Source organism: Microcaecilia unicolor, chromosome 2 (assembly GCF_901765095.1).
Source record: "Microcaecilia unicolor chromosome 2, aMicUni1.1, whole genome shotgun sequence".
NCBI lineage: Eukaryota > Metazoa > Chordata > Amphibia > Gymnophiona > Siphonopidae > Microcaecilia > Microcaecilia unicolor.
The window spans coordinates 505734917-505753815 of record NC_044032.1 but is presented as its reverse complement, the minus strand read 5'-3'; the positions used below and the strand labels follow the sequence as shown (position 1 = coordinate 505753815).

The following is an 18899-nucleotide window of genomic DNA, read 5'->3' as shown; positions in this document are numbered from 1 at the left end:
CTTTGGTTTTCTTTCAAATTTATTGCTCACCATGGCTACGTATTTCTTCAGCATGTCTGTGACTTGACTTTTCTCTTTCAGCAAATAGGCCACACAATATCTAGAGAAATCATCCAAGAATATTAGCACAAATCTGTTATTTCCCAATGATGGGATATTAAACGGTCCACATAAGTCACTGTGTATTAAGTCCAGCACTTTATTACTCCTATTTCCTGTGTATGCAGGAAATGAGGGTCTTACACCTTTTTGAGTAACACAGTCTATGCATTTCTCCATTTTACCAGCATCTGCACTTATCTGAATGCCTGTGGCCAGTTGCTTACTGTAAAGATCCTGGATCACCTTAAAATCACGATGTCCCAGGCGGCGATGCCAGATTTCCAGACTACATTTACCATCATTCTTCCTTACTTGCGCCATATGTGAGGCTTCACCTAAAATGTTCAGCTTATAAACATCATTATGCATAAAAGCTTCAGCATACACTTCATCATTTTTAGAGATTGTGCACTTACTGTTTTCAAAATGAATCACAAATCCCTTCTTATCTAATGTAGATACACTAAGCATATTGCAAACTGCTTGGGGAATATACAAGACATCACTTACAGGAATTTCTTTAACTTCATTAGACACTTTGCATTTTAAGAATCCAATACCTTTTGCTTGGATCTTAGCAGTCCCTGCGTTTGCAGTTTTAAGAATACCTTCCTCTGGACACATTTCCTGAAAGAAATCCTTAGAATTGGTTAAATGGCATGTGCTCCCTGAATCCAAAATCCAAGTACTTTCATTTGAATTATTATTTACCATAGTCAAAGATTTTTCTGCCATTAGAAAGCCCTTGTGTTTATCTTTGTCCTTCATACATTTCCTGGTTTGAAAATTCTTTAGTTCCATTGGCTTAGGTGAGCTAGAGGGAGTGTTTTGTGTTTCCTCACACCATTTAGATACATGTCCCTCCTTTCCACATGAGTAGCAAATCAGCTTGCCCTTGGGTGGAGTTTTCCCATAGCTCCGCCTTCCTCTGTTCTTTGCCAAGAAATTTGTTTCATTTCTCTCTGACTGACTTTGAGAACACATCTCCTCAGAATCATTTATTATGCATTCCTGCCTTAGTTTTGATGTTGCCTGTTCAAAAGATTGCCCTTCAATGGCCTCATTTACAGACCTAAAAACATCAAACTTCTTTGATAGTGAGGTAAAAAGAAATGCTCTTTTCAATGCATCACACATGGGAATTCCAGAAAGTTCTAGCTTTTGAAATGAAGACATAAGATGCATAATGTGATCATTACATTTACTTTTATCCCTTAATTTGGTTTCATTCAACTCTGCCAACCAAATTGGTTGCTGCTTTGCATATGTAGTTGCATACATAGTTCTCAGTTTATATAAAATGTCCTTTGGTGTATCTTTTCCCTCCACTAATATGGCTTGTTTCTCTGAGAGAGCTTCCAAAAGCATGCACTTCACATAATAGTTTGCATTGTCCCATTCAGCCATATTTTCAGCTGTTCTGTCTTGGTCTAAGCATATATTTAATCCTTTTGCTCGAAGGAGACATATGAATCTTAGTTCCCACTGCCGATAATTAAACTCAGTTAATTTAGGCACCTTGAGAGAATAGAAAAATGGTGAATTTCTTCCCTCAGCCATTTTCTTAGCCTTCTGTCTGCTGTGTGGGGGGAGAGAGAGACAGACTGAATCTTTCCTTTAAAACTTAAGAGAAAAATGTGGCCTTTTTTTCTGCCTGGTAATATTTCTCTTCTTTTTCAATTCCTGGCCCTGGGCCCATAACCCTTTTGTTGGATTATTTGTAGTAAATAATTAGCAGATTTTAGTACACACAGCTTCAGCTTTAGAAATGTTAATTTCTTTCTTCATCTCTCTCTCATTCACCCCTGAATAATTCACTGCTGAGTCACTTTAAAGTTGAAGTAACAAAACATCTGTTTACTCACAGTTTGTAGTTAGATTATAATCAGACAGGCTTATATATACATATTACTATACATTTGTATTATCAGCTCCTTCCATGTGCTTAGATGGTAATGGATGCTCACACCACCATAGATCCTCTCAGGTTAGGAGAGATCATGAGCTCCATGTGCTGCATGTGCTGCATCTAACCCCCACAGGAAGTTGCATAGCTGTGTGACCTCTCTAAGTAATTCACATCAGAGGTCACAGAGTAATCACAGAGAAATAATAGGTGACAGTCAATGCATGTAAAATACAATTACATTCCAACAAAAATGTGGGATACAAATGCAATAAATAAATAAAGCAGTTTTTCATGAGTTTCAGAGGGTGAGCAAGGGTCACGTAACATCTAAGCCAAGACCTCCTCTCTTCTTCCGGTTCCCAGTTAGACTATGTACAAGTGTCAAAAATGTTGACCATATTCATCTCCTTCTCATGCTTCAAATGAGTCATTATTTGTAGTTGTGGGTAGTCTGTCCTTGAGAGTGCCGGGTGAGCAAGCTTTGAAAAAGAGTTCACTTAACTTTCAACATCTAATGAAGAGATTATGGTAGTGGTGGAGGAAGTAGCACTTAGAACAGAATCAAGTTATCTAGCAGCAGCATAATGATCTGTGGGTTTAGCCCACACTAAAACTAACTCAGCTCAGTTCCTTCCATATTGACCCAGGTCACAGGGATAATTCTTTCTTTTTCACACCAACTTTCACTCACATCACACTCTCCATTCAACATAGTCCTTCCAGTTCGAGCTTGGGAGTGGGTCAGAGTTCTGGAATATAGATCCGGGGCTTGGTAAATAAAGTGGAGGTTTCTCTGTGAGACTTTACTGGTCCCTGGAGCAAGTGTCCTCACTCCCACTTCCAAAGAACTGCATAACACATCCATGAGTTTGTTGCTTCAACTCAACTTTACTGAACTTTCTGCAACAGGCAGGTGAACCATTTGTATAACTCCATCTGTATTTTTATTAGCTCTTGTCTCAATTATTGTAACATGGTCTATGCTGGTGTCTCTAATTATGAACTCAAGAGACTTTAAACAGCACATGTTCTGCATAAGACTAAACACTGAGATCACATTATTCCTCTTTTTAGACAGTTTCACTGGTTACCAATAAATCAGAGAATTCAATTTAAGATCTTGACACTGATGCATCAGATTCTTCATACAGGCCATACCAGAATATTTAGCCAGATTAACTATCCCCTATTCATCTGTTAGCCTACTTCATTCACTGAATGATCATAGATTGATTCTCCCCAACCCACTTCAAGCACATTGGGCATTTACACGAAAGACTGCTTTTTACTTTTTGTCTCCTTTATTGTGGAACAATATTCCACTTGTATTAAGATCAGAACCTTCCCTTACCAACTTTGTCGGCCGGTTAAAGACATAAATCAGTCGAAAGCTATTGACAAAGGTGCATCTTTAGTGCTGTCTTAAAGATGCACCTTTTTCAATAGCTTTCGACTGATTTATGTCTTTAACCAGCCGACATGGCTGACAAACAGGTCCTTCATTTCTTAACTTTTTGAATGGTTCTGTTGAGTGGATGTTAACCTCTACCCAATATCTTAACGGAGTTCTTTTCTGTATTACTTTTGTATTGTTCATCGTCCTGATTTGCTGCACAACAAGGGCAGTTTTATCAAATCTCTCAATAAACATAAACACTAAAAAAAAAGGTGACTAAGCTTATAGAACTGGATTCAAACTACAATGATAGAATATTAACAGGGTGTATCTTTGGAGCCACTGATTCTTTCATTAAAAACAGTGGAAGTGTTTGAGATAATAGGGTAGGCTCAATATTCCTCAGAAATCGATGCCTATAGAGAAGAGTTCCAGGATGAAAAATCTTTAATTCCTTAATTTTTGTATGACTCATTTGCTTTCTGCTGAGAATTACTTAAGAAATATTTCAAGGAAGTCTTAAATAGTTCCAATAGTGATCATATTCTTATTTCTATACTTTTCTATATCCGAAGGTTTGCCCGAGCAGAGAATGAGACAGAAGGGGAGTTGGATGTTTTGATTTCTCCAGGAGGTTTTGATTTAACTGGCTTCCTTGAGAATTCACAGAATGTAATTTCTACTCATTCAGTCCTTTTGGTCATTTCTCTACTGATTAGGACAAAATGTTGGTATTGCTAGCTTATTTTAGGTAAAAGAATCTTTTGTTTTGTAGACAGAAGGTGCAATTTTTTCCAGATATGGCATGTAGCATTGAATTATCTAGGAAGACTTGGCCAAGTTCTTGCTTTAGGGTCCTCCTTTACTTCAAGGTCTCCCTAGCTGCCGGTTGATGTTCAAGGAAGTAATTTTACCTTTCTGAACTCTACACAATTAGAGAAGTTTCTGTTGGTTAAAAAGGTATAACTACTTGCAGATTAATGAGGGGTTTTTGTTGGGTTGTTTATTTTGTGGAATTCTATTCTATTCTCAGTATTTATATCCTGCTTAAGTCAACAAGGAATCCAAGCAGGTTCCGATACAATATGGGCTGAAGAGTTGTAAAGGGAAGATTATTCTCCTTCTGGATGTCCTATATGCTTGTTTTTATCTACTTTTCCTTATGATGTAGGTTTGTGCCAGTTTGTCCTAGACTGTTTTGTGATATATGATGTTTTACTTTTCTTTTGCTGTTTTATATAAAAACTGCTATTTCTTTTTTGCTTACTTTTAATTGTTTATTTCAAAATTTCTATTAAAATCCAGCCAAGTTTAGCTTTGTAAATTACTTTTTCCTTCAAATAATAAGAGATCCCTAAGCCATATTATCTACATTATCATCTACTGAGAATATTCTATCATCTAGTTACAAATTAAGGGTCCTTTTACTAAGGTGCGCTGAAAAATGGCTGCGCTAGTGTAGACACATGTATTGGGCATGTACAGGTCCGTTTTTCAATGCACCTGAAAAAAATGTCTTTTTTTAGCAGAAAATGGATGTGCTGCAAAATAAAAATTGGTGTGCTTCCATTTGGGGCCTGAGACCTTACCGCCACCCATTGACCTAGTGGTAAAGTCTCACATGTTAACCAGGCAGTAATCGTCAGCGCATGTACAATGCTGATTACCGCTCAGTTAGCGCTATGCACCAGAAATTTTCCAGGGCACATAGTGGATTTGCGTAGAAAATGAAATTACTGCTCGGGCCATGAGGGCCACGCAGCTTAGTGAAAGGACCCCTACATCTTTTATTTCAGCAACTGTTTTGCCTCAATTGCAAAATTCTTTATTAAATATTCCAAACAAATATAAAATCTCCTTACCATGCACTCCCCACATTCTTACTAGTCAAACAATTATATAATCTATTAGTAATCCCTCTATTGCTGGAATTTCACTATCACAGGCACTGTTGTACTTTTTAAAATGACTTCCTCTGTCACATTTTCTTAGGCAAAATATTATCACCTCAATGTATCTTATCTTTCTCTTGCTCCAGACATCCTTGCATTACTCCTTCAATAGCAAGTTCGTTTTTCATGCAGTCACAGCCTCCTTTGTGAAACCTGACACAGTCACTGTGTTTCGCTAAGCGCCGTCGGGGTTCAATTGTAAAGCACAGATTAATATTATGAAGGTTATATACAAATTCAATTTAAAACTAAACCCTCGCTTTCCTTAAAACCTTTTCATACCTGTAGTAATGCAAACCTTTTTTCTCAAACTTCATAATCAGAGCTGATCTCCTTTGGTGCCGAGAGAACTGACGCCTTGCATTCTCGAACGCCAGTGCATGCACACGAACCTCTATTGTTTAGCCATATTATCAGGATTTTCTGCTGAGACTCAAATGCAGCATCAGCATTTACAACTATGCATTCTCTCAATTATACTTGTAAATGTAATGTACTTCATCAATGTAAGGTGTACGTGGAGGGGCATAATCGAACGGGGTGCCCAAGTTTTCCTGAGGGCTTCCTCGCAGGATGGCCCCATAAAGGGGCGGAGCAACCCGCATTATCGAAACAAGATGGACGTCCATCTTTCATTTCGATAATACAGTCGGGGACGCCCAAATCATGAAATTTAGGTCGACCTTAGAGATGGTCGTCCTAGGTCATTTTTGAGATGGTCATCCCCTGTTTTCGGCGATAATGGAAACCGAGGACACCCATCTCAAAAATGACCAAATCGAAGGCATTTTGTCATGGGAGGAGCCAGCATTCATAGTGCACTGGACCCCCTGACATGCCAGGACACCAACCGGGCATGCTAGGGGGCACTGCAGTGGACTTCACAAATTGTTCCCAGTTGCATAGCTCCCTTACCTTCGGTGCCTGCCTGAAGTGCACTGCACCCACTAACACTGCTCCAGGGACCTGTATACTGCTGTCAGGGAGCTGGGTATGACATTTGAGGCTGGCAAAGAGGCTGGCAAAAAAAAATAATAATTTTTTTGGGGGTGGGAGGGGATTGGTGACCACTGGGGGAGTAAGGGGAGATCATCCCCGATTCCATCCAGTGGTCATCTGGTCAGTGTGGGCACTTTTTGAGGCTTGGTCGTGAAAAAAATGGACCAAGTAAAGTCGACCAAATGCTCATCAGGGATGCCCTTCTTTTTTCCGTTATCGGCTGAGGACGCCCATCTCTTAAGCACGCCCCAGTCCCACCTTCGCTATGCCTCTGACACGCCCCTGGGAACTTTGGTCATCCTCGCGACGGACTGCAGTTAGGGATGCCCAAAATTGGCTTTCGATTATGCCGATTTGGGCGACCCTGAGAGAAGGACGCCCATCTCCCAATTTGTGTCAAAAGATGGGCGTCCTTCTCTTTCGAAAATGCCCCTGATAATTATTTAAATCTGAGTAGTTTGAGTTATTCTTGAAAATCTAATATTGAGTTTCATGTTCAGTCAGTATTAGGGTTTTGATTATTTTTCCTATTTAGGGGCCCTTTTACTCTGGACTTAATGCATCTTTATATGTGCCTTTCTCACATGCTAAGCCCATTTCTAGCACAGCCATCAAAATGGCTTTTTCCTATTTGTTTTATTTCTGGCCATGTGCTAATATTAGCATCTTCTTGCAGCCATTTAAAAAAATACAACAGGAACACTTAAAGCCTCCTATTTAGAAGGCACTAAGGGTTTCCGTGTTATGGGCGTGTGAACCAGATAGTGCGCTGGTGACATCAACACATTAGCTAGAGTGCATCCACACCTATTCTCTGCCCCTAACATGCCCCCTCCTAAACAAAATAAATAAATAAATACCACACACAGCACATGCAGATGGCAAAACTAATGTGGAATGCTTTTTAGCATATCCTACATTAGGCCATTTTATTAGGCATGTTGTTAGTGCCTCACACAGCTTAGTAAAATGAACCCTTTGTTCTTTGAGTCTAATTTAATAATAGTATAAATGACATGCAATTTATTTCTGTTGGTATTATAGTTATATATTTGTCTTCAGGTTGTGGGCTTACATTTATTTTGCGTCTGAAATTTTTTGATACACTTTATTGGGAAAATAAGTCAGAATATTTATGAGATAAGATTTGCAGAATTCTATTGAAATGGACATAAGATTATGTGGGGTAATTCTATAACAGGGTGATAATGATAAAGTAACAAAAAAGCAATTAATATACGCCTGTTTAGTGCTTCCTTGAAGTACTGAAACTATGAACTTCTACATTAATATCAGTAATATTAAATTGCAAACATTTATTTAAATGCACATTGTTTTATTGAAAGTCTAGGTCACAACAACCACTGCAAAGAAAACACAAGCCTCTTCCTCCGGAGCCAAAAGAAAGCAGTCAGTTGCTTCCCTCAACATCAGAAAGAAATTTAAGGTAAAATAGTGAATATTAACTACTTCAGGACTTTTTTTTCAATGATACTTATTTTTGAAGTAAGCACACAGAAGAATAGTAAAAGGTTAGGAAACAAGGAGTTAATAAGTGCACACTTATGCCATTGTATTTTCCTTTCATTCATACAGGGGAAACTGCTCACATCCTTTCTACTTCCCTCCCATCCCCCTACTATCCACAAGATCCCCCCTACTCTATTCCTAGTTCCTTCAGCCTTGCCCTTATGGTGGCAAACAGATAAATACTTAGGTGATGCTGGTTTGGAGCTGCTTGAAGAAACACAGGGGGTCTTTTACTAAGATGCGCTTACTTTTTTTTAGCTTGCGCTAAACATTAGAGATGTCAGTGTATTCCTATGGGCATATCTAACATTTAGCGTGTGCCTATTTTTAGCACTCGCTAAAAACGTAAGCGTGCCTTAGTAAAAGACCCCCACAGTGCTCAAGTATTGGGTCTCTTAGGGCAATGTCTCCAAAGGTTTCATTTTGCATGCACACCATGATCAGTAATGAATCTTACTCCTAAATCAGGATATGTGGAGAATGATCTCAGTCTCTTAAATTTACTGCTATTGCTTACTGTAGTACTTTCATCAGAATTCCTTCTCTAGATCATATGATGTAACATGGATAGGCAACTTACCTGAAAATTTATTGTAATCAAACCCATGGCACTCACTATAAAGAGGACTATTTTCTATATTTTCTGCCATTTTCTTGATCTCTGACTGCATTTCTTGGTATTTGATGATCTTCTTTCACTCCACAAGGTTCACAGAATAATCATTTGGACATCTTAGGGAGGACAAAGCCATAGCAGAGAGATTGAATGAATTCTTTGCTTCAGTCTTTATGGAAGAAGATGTAATACCTGTACTGGAAAACATTTTCAAGGATGACAATGCAGAGGAACTGAAAGACTTGGTGAACCTGGAAGACATACTGAGCCAAATTGACAAGTTAAAGAGTGATAAATCACCTGGACCGGATGGCATACACCCCAGGGTACTGAAAGAATTCAAACATGAAATTGCTGATTTGTTGTTGGTGATCTGTAACCTGTTGTTAAAATCATCAGTAGTACCTGAAGATTGGAGGGTGGCCAATGAAACGCCAGTTTTTTTTTTTGTTTTAAGAGTTCCAAGGGTGATCTGGGAAATTACAGACCGGTAAGTCTGACTTCAGGGAAAATAGTGGAAACTAGAATAAAGAATATAATTATAGAATACATAGACAAACATGGTTTAATGGGACAGAGTCAGCATGGGTTCAGCCAAGGGAAGTCTTGCCTCACCAATTTACTTCATTTCTGTGAAGGTGTAAATAAACCTGTGGATAAAGATGACCCGGTTGATGTAGTGTATCTGGATTTTCAGAAAACTTTTGACAAAGTTCTTCATGAGAGACTCCTGAGAAAATGAAAAAGGCATGGGATAGGAGGCAATATCCTTCGTTGGATTAGGAATTGGTTATTGGACAGAAAACAGAAGTAAGGGTTAAATGGCCATTTTCTCAATGGAGGAGGGTGAATAGCAGAGTGCTGCAAGGATCTGTACTGGGACCAGTGCTATTTAACATATTTTATAAGTGATCTGGAAAACAGAATGACGGGTGATGGTGATTAAATTTGCAGATGACACGAGACTATTCAAAGTTGTCAAAACGCATACAGATTGTGAAAAATTGCAGGAAGACCTTAGGAAACTGGAAGACTGGGCATCCAAATGGCAGATGAAATGTAACATGGAGTGGAGGAATGGTCTAGTGGTTAGAGCACTGGCCTTGACATCCAGAGGTGGCAAGTTCCAATCCCACTGCTACTCCTTGAGATCTTGGGCAAGTCACTTAACACTCCATTGTCTCAGGTACAATCTTAGATTGTGAGCCCTGTCTTTCTTCTATATTTGTGCAGCGCTGCGTACGCCTTGTAGCACTATAGAAATGCTAAATAGTAGTAGTAGAAATCAATTTTTCACTCTTTTAGAAAGTACAACGACCAGGGGACACTCAATGAAATTACATGGAAATACTTTTAAAACAAATAGGAGGAAATGTTTTTTCACTCAAAGAATAGTTAAGATCTGGAACTCTTTGCCGGAGGATGTGATAACAGCAGTTAGTATAGCTGGGTTTAACAAAACATTTGGACAAGTTCCTGGAGGAAAAGTCCATAATCTGTTATTGAGATGAACATGGTGGAAGCCACTGCTTGCCCTGGGATTTCTACTAATCGGGTTTCTGCCAGGTACTTGAGACATGGATTGGCCACTGTTTGAAGCAGGATACTGGGTTAGATGGACCATTAGTCTGACCCAGTATAGCAATTCTTATGTTCCATGCAGTTCTGGTGTGTTTTCTCCATTGAGTAGAGTTTAGTACACATTTTAAAGGACAGGGATTTGAATCTAGCTCACACCCCTTTTAGCAGTAGTTCAAAGTGAGTTACTTTCAGATACAGTAGGTATTTCTCTGTCCTTTTTATACCTGAGCTAGAAACTTTGGATCAAAAAATATGAAAAATTGTGACCATCGACCATGCTGTGTGAGGCAAAAAGAGGATTGTTGTGGGTACTACTAACAGCAGAAGAAGGGAAATGAGTCTTGGCTAGTGGAGAGGATCCCCTAAAACTAGTAAATCATCAAGGGTTACTTAATTCTAAAGAAGCCAAACAGGTCTACAGACAAGAATATGTAAGAAAGTGAAAGAAAAAAATGACATAATAAGCCCACTTCATCGATAGAATACAACAGACACTGGTAGGATACAGAACACAAATCCAAAATGTGTCAGTGGCTGAAGAAAGGATCCTTGAAGAAAAAAAAAACAAATGACTTCTAATGGTAGGACAGTAACAGGAACTTTACACAAATGTGGTAGAATATCTGCTGAAAGTATCACTTACGCATAACTTCAAACTGGTAGGACCACAAAATCAAAACTGTGGTAGAAAACGGACAGGCTATAATTCTCTGGGACTTCAGGATACAGATTGACAAAATACTTGCCACAGAATACACCTGATATCACTGTGTTGAAAAGAAGCAGATATGGATCATAGTTGTGGCAATACTATGAGACAGCATGCTGAAGACACACAGTTGGAGAAGATTACAAAATATCAAGACTTGAAGATTGAAGTTGAGTGGTGAAAACCAGCAGTTGTGGTCCCTGTAGTAACTGACACCCTAGAAGCACTATCAAAAGATCTGGAACAACATCTGATCACAAAATGACCACATGCCAACTATAGAAGGCTGTGCTGCTGGGAACCACCACAACCTGACCCAATACCTCTGCATATTCTAAATTTTTGGGAATGACTCCATATTTAGAGTGCCAAACCCATTCAAAAACAGGTGGCAGGCCATGCAAAGCCACAATAATAATAAGAAGAAGAAGAAGAAAAACAAGCAAAAGGAGAACATCGACTCCTAGTTCAAGGGTACTTACCTATTTGTTGCAATGTTCTAGCAGTGCTCACAATTTTCAATGTGAGATGCTTTAAGAGTTAGGATAATATAGACCAGTGCAGCCCTAAGCTTAGGACTCACCCACTTGTATGTCTCTTTCAGTCCTGTTTGTCAATAGAAAAAGGAGTGTTGCTTATTTGTAAACAGATATTTTCTGTAGACAGCAGAATTAACTGACAAGCCGAGGAGACCACTGCACATAACAAGGACTAAATATACCAACTTTACATTAATGTTCTGAGCTCTCAGAGAGCAATTCCATTCCAGCACGGCATCACTCATTGCTAAATGCATGTGAACACTGCAGTTCTGCCCCAGTTCCACCAAACTACATCACAGAAAACACTTACATGTACCATCTTATTGATATATATTATTGATCATGATATTTTTAAAGAGCTTTTTACTGTAATACATTCTTTAAATGTGGAAAATGCTTTATAAAATTGCCCACCAAATGTCACACATATGTGCATAAGCTTCATAACTCGGTCTCTTAATTTTACTATCCACGCCAATTACACAGGGTTTTGCATGTATTTTACAGAGTCTGAGTTTGCTCAGTTGCTTTATGTTTTTGTAATTTCACACACTGATTATTGTAATGCATTGTTTGTGGGGTTCCTGATAAGACTTTAAAAGACACCAGTATGTTCAAGACGCAGTGTTCAACTTTTGAATAGGTTTATGAGATCATACCTCACCTGTGCTATCTCCTTTACACTGTCTTCCAGCATTTTCAAAATGCTGGTGCTGGCATGGCATGTTTCCGATAAGCTGCCAATTTATACTCCTAAAGTGGTCATTATGTTGTTAGAGTGAGAGGTAATGTCTTTTACCTTCTGCCAGATCCTTTCGGTTGGTGTGCTCACTCTCGAGCGTACTCTTATTTTATCACCTGGTTGTAAAACAAGGTTCCTCCCTCTGTGAGATCTATTAATGATCTTTTGGGATTTCATAAGGCTGTTAAAACTTATATAAGTCTATTAAAATGTATTTGTTTTAATCTAGCAATTTGATGAGTAGAAATGGAAATTGACAGGCTGGAACCGTTGTTTAATTTTATTTCATTTTGTTATATCTTGTACTGTTTTAATAAATTATGAATGTAATTCTGTAACCTGTTCTGGGTGCTGTCAGGAAGATGGGCTAAATAATAGAATAAATACATAAATGAATAAAGCAGCTATATAATGTTCTGTAAAATTATTTTGCAGAGTTCTACAGATGTAATGGTCCCGAAGAAAATTAGCTGTAGATGTTGATGTACATTAATTGTTAAACTCACATAGGTCCCTTCTTCAGATGTCTGAACCTCTCCTGCAAACAATATAAACATAAATAGATGAAGGGAGGTGTTCCATCCTGAACGCTTAAATTCAATATCATTTTGGAATGAAATCTAGAGGCCACATTAAAGAAAGGGGGCCAGGGTAGTACATACAGTAGAAGACCAAAAAGTAGAAGAATGCAAATAAAGTTGAAAAGGAAAAAGAGAGCCCATGGGCAGAATTTGGGGAGAGGGATGTCTCCACCCGTGATTCACCCACAATTGAGGCCTACCAAATAATAGAACCTGAGACCAGAAAGAAAGGACAAAAAAGAGCAGACAGGTCTTTGATTTTGCAATGAATCAGAAATGGGCAGACTAGATAGGTCTTGTAGTCTTTGTTTTCATATTCTCTGTTTCAATATCGCACATACAAAGATGTGATTTTAATTAATGGTATATTAATTTGAAACTCTATGGCGTCCAAAAAGTAAGGTTTGGATCAAAGCATTGCACCAAGTCAGTGAAATAGAAAACAGTGATATATTACATTTTGGAGCATTTGTAAACTTATAGTATGTTTTACTATGCCAGCTCGGTGATAGATTACAAAGCAATATCAACAATAGTAATGATTACCACAGCCAATGATGAACGTTTCTATTGTATGTAATTATAATCTTTTAAATATTTTTAAATGAGCCAGACCTACACAAAGGTTCTTCTTCTGACTCTGTTTATTACATCTGAGTGATTGTCTTTTAAAAGAATCATACATCCAAATCTGTGAATACTCCTACATTCATGTTATTGGCAATATTATAAAAACGCCAAATTCTATTTATCTTCTGATGAAAGTCAAGAGAAGATGGTTTAATCAGGGAAATACCTTTGTGCTGGAGCACAACTTATACTTCTGGAAACTGTGGGTTATGTTATGCTTACAAATGTTGCTACACAGGGCGAACAGACATGTGAAAGAATAGAATACTTTAGCAGAACTTTGAACTGAACACAATTCAGTTTCTTTCTATAAAGCATCAAACTACAGTATCTTAATAGCTACAAGAATTACAATACAATGGTGGTTATTTTAGGAGCTCTATTCTTGTTTTGGATGTCTGAAAATTGGCATTTAGATGTCCATATTCCATGGGCATCCAAATCCCAATTATATAAAGCCAAGATATGGATGTCTACCACTGCAGTATGTCTGTATAGGTCTGGGTGTGTTTTGGGCAGAACTAGGGAAGAGCCATAATATGGATGACCAACTCCAATCAGAGACGGGGAAGAGATGTCCATGCCTAAAAAAGATGAACGTCCATATTTACACCTGGTACTTGGCAAGTCCAGGTTACAGAAAGGTGCTCTGATTGAGTAGCTGTTCACTAGAGGAATTAAGGCATGACACCTCCTTAATCCACCAGTGGTCATTGTCCCCCTTCCACACCCCCGAATGTGAAACTGACAAGGGATACCAGAAACTATGATAATTTCAGATACTATACACATTTTTAACAGGGCAGCGTGCAGATCTGTGGAATAGCTTAATGATTTGTTCAGTGGACTGAAAACCCAGGGGCCCAGATTCAAATCCCACTTCAGCTATTTATTTTAATTGTGAACTGTCAAGGGAAATATAAAATAATGACTGTACCTGAATATATGCCACCTGCAAGCCTGAAGGCTATTGAAGTGATGTACATCAGTGGCATATCTAGGGTATTTGACACCCGGGGCTGATCATTTTTTAACACCTCCTCCAAAATCCAGTAATAGGCATACTGAGAATACAAAACACAAAAAAATATCACTCAGGACTTACAGAGTAACAGGGCCGCAGAGAGGGGGGGCGGGGGGGGGCAAAATTCCCCAGCGCCGGGGTCAGGTCGCCAGCGCTGCAGTTCCCGGTCTCACCTGCCTGCCTCCTTGGCTCCAGGCCCCCTGCATTCAAAGCGGCAGTCACAGATCACCTCCCTTCGGGCCTTCCCTCCCTGTGTCCCGCCCTTGCGGAAACCGGAAGTTACATCAGATGAGGGTGGGACACAGGTCAGGCAGGCCAGAAGAGAGACGATTGCGACTGCCACCTTGAATGCAGGGGGCCCGGAGCCATGGAGGCAGGCAGGTGAGACCGCGGACTGCAGCGACGGGGGGAGCAACAAGGGGCGGCAGGGGGGCGGCGGGGTGGCTTTGCCTCAGGCCCGGCCTAGTCTCTCAGCGGCCCTGCAGAGTAATTGTACCATACCATAAGCAGTAACTTCTATGAGCCACACAAGAGTGTACCCAGGAAAAGGCAGCATCTTAGACATTGCAGGGAGCACTAGAACATCAATAAACCTATTGGAAAATTAAACCAGCCAGACTAGTACACATCGTCGATCCTGCACAGTCAATGCCAACAGAAGCTATGTCTTTTTCACAGACACAGATACACCCTAATCCACTACAGAATAAGTAACCACAAACTAGAACTAACCAACTACAGACCAGTAGCATCCATTAATAACCAAACTAACGGAAGGAATGGTGACCAAACAACTCACAAACTATTTAAATAAATTCTCAATACTCCATGACTCCCAGTCAGGATTTCAGTCTAATCACAGTACTGAAACAGGACTAGTTACACTCATGACTAAATTCAAACAAATGATAGCAACTGGAAAAAACATACTACTCCTACAATTTGACATGTCAAGCGCTTTCGACATGGTTGATCATGGAATACTACTACATATCCTTGAGTACTTCGGAATTGGAGGTAATGTTCTCAATTGATTCAAGGGATTCCTAACCACATGATCATACCAAGTGACATCTAACTCGACTACTTCAGCCATATGGATACCTGAATGCGGAGTCCATCAGGGATCCCCCCTCTCGCTGACACTATTCAACTTAATGATGATACCCTTGGCCAAACTATTATCAAACCAAAACCTCAACCCATACATGTACGCAGACGACGTAACGATGTACATCCCATTTAAACAAGATTTAAAGGAAATTTCCAATGACATCAACCAAAGTCTCCATATCATGCATTCATGGGCGGATGCACTTCAGCTGAAACTTAATGCAGAAAAAACCCAGTGCCTAATACTTACCTCTCAACATAACACGAACAAATTCACCACCATTAACACACCAAATCTGAACCTTCCAATTTTGGATACCCTAAAAATTCTTGGAGTTACCATCGATCGACACCTAACACTTGAGAGCCACGTGACAAACACAACCAAGAAGATGTTCCACTCAATGTGGAAATTAAAAAGAGTAAGACCTTTCTTCCCAAGACTGTTTTCCGTAACCTGGTACAATCAATGGTGCTCAGTCATCTAGACTACTGCAATGCACTCTACGCCGGCTGTAAAGAGCAAATAATCAAGAAACTTCAGACAGCCCAGAACACTGCAGCTAGACTCATATTCGGTAAAACAAAATATGAAAGTGCTAAACCTCTACGAGAAAAGCTACACTGGCTCCCACTTAGAGAGCGCATCACGTTCAAAATATGCTCCCTAGTTCACAAAATCATTCACGGAGACGCACCAGCCTACATGTCAGACCTGATAGACCTACCACCCAGGAATGCTAAAAGATCATCCCGCACATTCCTTAACCTGCACTTCCCCAACTGCAAAGGTCTAAAATACAAACTAATGCATGTGTCAAACTTTACCTACTTGAGCACACAGTTATGGAACACATTGCCGCGCAACTTAAAAATGATTTACGAACTAACCAACTTCCACAAACTACTGAAGACCCATCTCTTTAATAAGGCATACAACATAGATCAACAAATGTGAACATACACCACTCCTCCACATATATTCAGAACTGTTTTATAATATCTGCTTGTTATATTACTATCATGCTTTATCATTATCATGTTACCCAATATTCTTCTGTTACACTAAATGTCTATTTTCTAATATATTTCCACCATTCATGATGTATTGTAAGCCACATTGAGCCTGCAAAAAGGTGAGAAAATGTGGGATACAAATGCAACAAATAAATAAATAAATAAAACTATTTAGACAAAAATTAAACTGAACCTCCAAGAAGCCAGACTCTGCATACAATGCAACACCACAGAAACAGAAAATGTCCCCTAGTACTGTGCAAAATATAAAGATAGCAGATGTAAATTTGAAAAAACTAACATATAGCAATCACCAATTTACAAATTAACAAATATAGAAAATAAGATACCATTTTATTGGACTAATACATTTATCTTTCAGAGGCTAAATCCTCCTTCCTCAGATCAATACAATATACTGCTGTTACAGTATCCCCTCCTGACCTGTGGAAGGGGGTTTGGGTCTCCAAAAGTAATTCAAAATGTATTAAAATTAGTCCAATAAAAAGATTATCTTATTTCTATTTTCTGTTTATAAATGTTTATTAACACAGCTACAATACTAATTTATCCGAAAGCAGAAAAAGAAAAAAATGTGTTTATCTACCTTTGTTGTCTCTGGATTCTGCTTTCCTCATCTTATCTTCACTCTCTTCCTTCCAGCATCTGTCCTCTCTCTTCCTTCCAGCGTCTGCCCTCTCTCTCTGCCCCTTCCATCCGGCATCTGTATTCTCTCTCTCCCTGTTCCTTCCATCAACTGTCTGCCCTCTCTCTCCCTTCCATCCACCATCTGCCCACTCTTTCCCTTTGCCCCTTCCAACCATCATCTGCACTCCTTCTCCCTTCCATCCAGCGTCTGCTCCTGTCTGCCCTCTTTCTCCCCCTTCCAATCACTATCTGCCCTCTATCTCCCTTCCATCCAGCGTCTGCCCTCTCTGTCTCTGCCCCTTCTATCTGCCCTTTCTCTCCCTTCCATCCAGGGTCTGCCCTGTCTCTCTCTCTCTACCCCTTCCATCCACCATCTGCCCTTTCTCCCCCTTCCATCCACCATCTGCCCTTTCTCTCCCTTCCATCCATCTGTTCTCTCTCTCTCTCTCTCTCTCTCTCTCTCTGCTCCTTTCATCCAACATTTGCCCTTTCTCTCCCTTCCATCCATGGTCTGGCCTTCCTCTCTATCTCTTCCTCTATCCACCATATGTCCTCTCTCTCCCTTCCATCCACTGTCTGCCCTCTCTCTAAAAAAACATCAAGATCGCGGGGCCATACCTACCTGTGGCTGCTAGCTTTGCTCTGGAAGTGGAAGTGATATCAGAGGAGGGGGCTCGGTAGCCATGGGTAGTGCAGACCCTCCAATCTTCCCAATTGTATTTGTTTGCTAGTTGCCACCACTACTGCTAGTCTATGGGAGAAGAAGCAGCAGTAGCAACAGCCCGGCAGGGGTGGAGGCTGGAGGAAAGTGCGGGACCGGCCAGAGAGGACAGACAGCAGTGGCGGCTTGAACATAGAGACTGGAGTAGTGGGAGTGGAGTACCTCCTTTTGATTTTCACCCTGGGCAGACCAGCCTCACTACCGCGCCCTTGGTATGCCACGGTTGTACATTCAGTTCTTAGTCCACTACTTTAACCATAGGCTTCCTGAATCTGCTCTGAACTGATATATGTATGGCCATTTTATAAGGTGGGTGTTCCTATGTGCCATAGTTCATTATTTGGACTTTTATAAAATGGATGTTTCTGCTGGGCATTTCCAGCACGTGGACATCCATCTTACATGTATTTTAAGAATAAGCTGTATCCTGTTCAAAAACACTTGTGGGATGGATGCCCATTTCTGAGTTGGGTATCCTTTCTAAAATGCTACTCAATATCATTAAATGTTTAAAACTTTGTTGGACAATAATACAATCTTTCCAGACCCAAGGTTACAATTTCTTAATGAAATAATTAGAATTAAACTTCTCAGAATAATTTTAAGCTTATTATAATGTAACATTTATTATAACTATTTCTCTTTACCCAGTCTGCTATTCACAGAAGAATTATGCAATGTAAGTACGAGAATATTATTTATGCAAAAATAAATGTAGAAACAAAATCATGAACAAAAGTCCAATATCTGAAGATATTGCTTTTGAAATATAAATCTATAATGACTGCAAGATGCAGCAGCTCCAATTGATTCAGAATGCAAAAGCATGCCTGAGGGAAAGTTGTAAGTGACATGATCACTACACACTATTTGTTTTTGTTACATTTGTACCCTGCGCTTTCCCACTCATGGCAGGCTCAATGCAGCAGGCAATGGAGGGTTAAGTGACTTGCCCAGAGTCATAAGGAGCTGCCTGTGCAGGGAATTAAACTCAGTTCCTCAGTTCCCCAGGACCAAAGTCCACCACCCTAACCACTAGGCCGCTCCTCCACTCTGGCCCACCTGTGGCTACGCCACTGCTTATAAA

The 18899-nt window shown here is 39.7% G+C and overlaps 1 protein-coding gene across 2 annotated transcripts in view; it reads left to right on the top strand.

The window, feature by feature from the left end:
* Positions 1-18899, top strand: part of CLNK (cytokine dependent hematopoietic cell linker) — a 194198-nt gene that overhangs the window by 139249 nt on the left and 36050 nt on the right. For both annotated transcript variants that reach the window (XM_030192602.1, XM_030192601.1), the window contains exons 12-13: positions 7710-7805; positions 18464-18491. In XM_030192602.1, coding sequence (XP_030048462.1) covers positions 7710-7805; positions 18464-18491 — 124 coding nt within the window. The remainder of the gene's footprint in view (positions 1-7709; positions 7806-18463; positions 18492-18899) is intronic.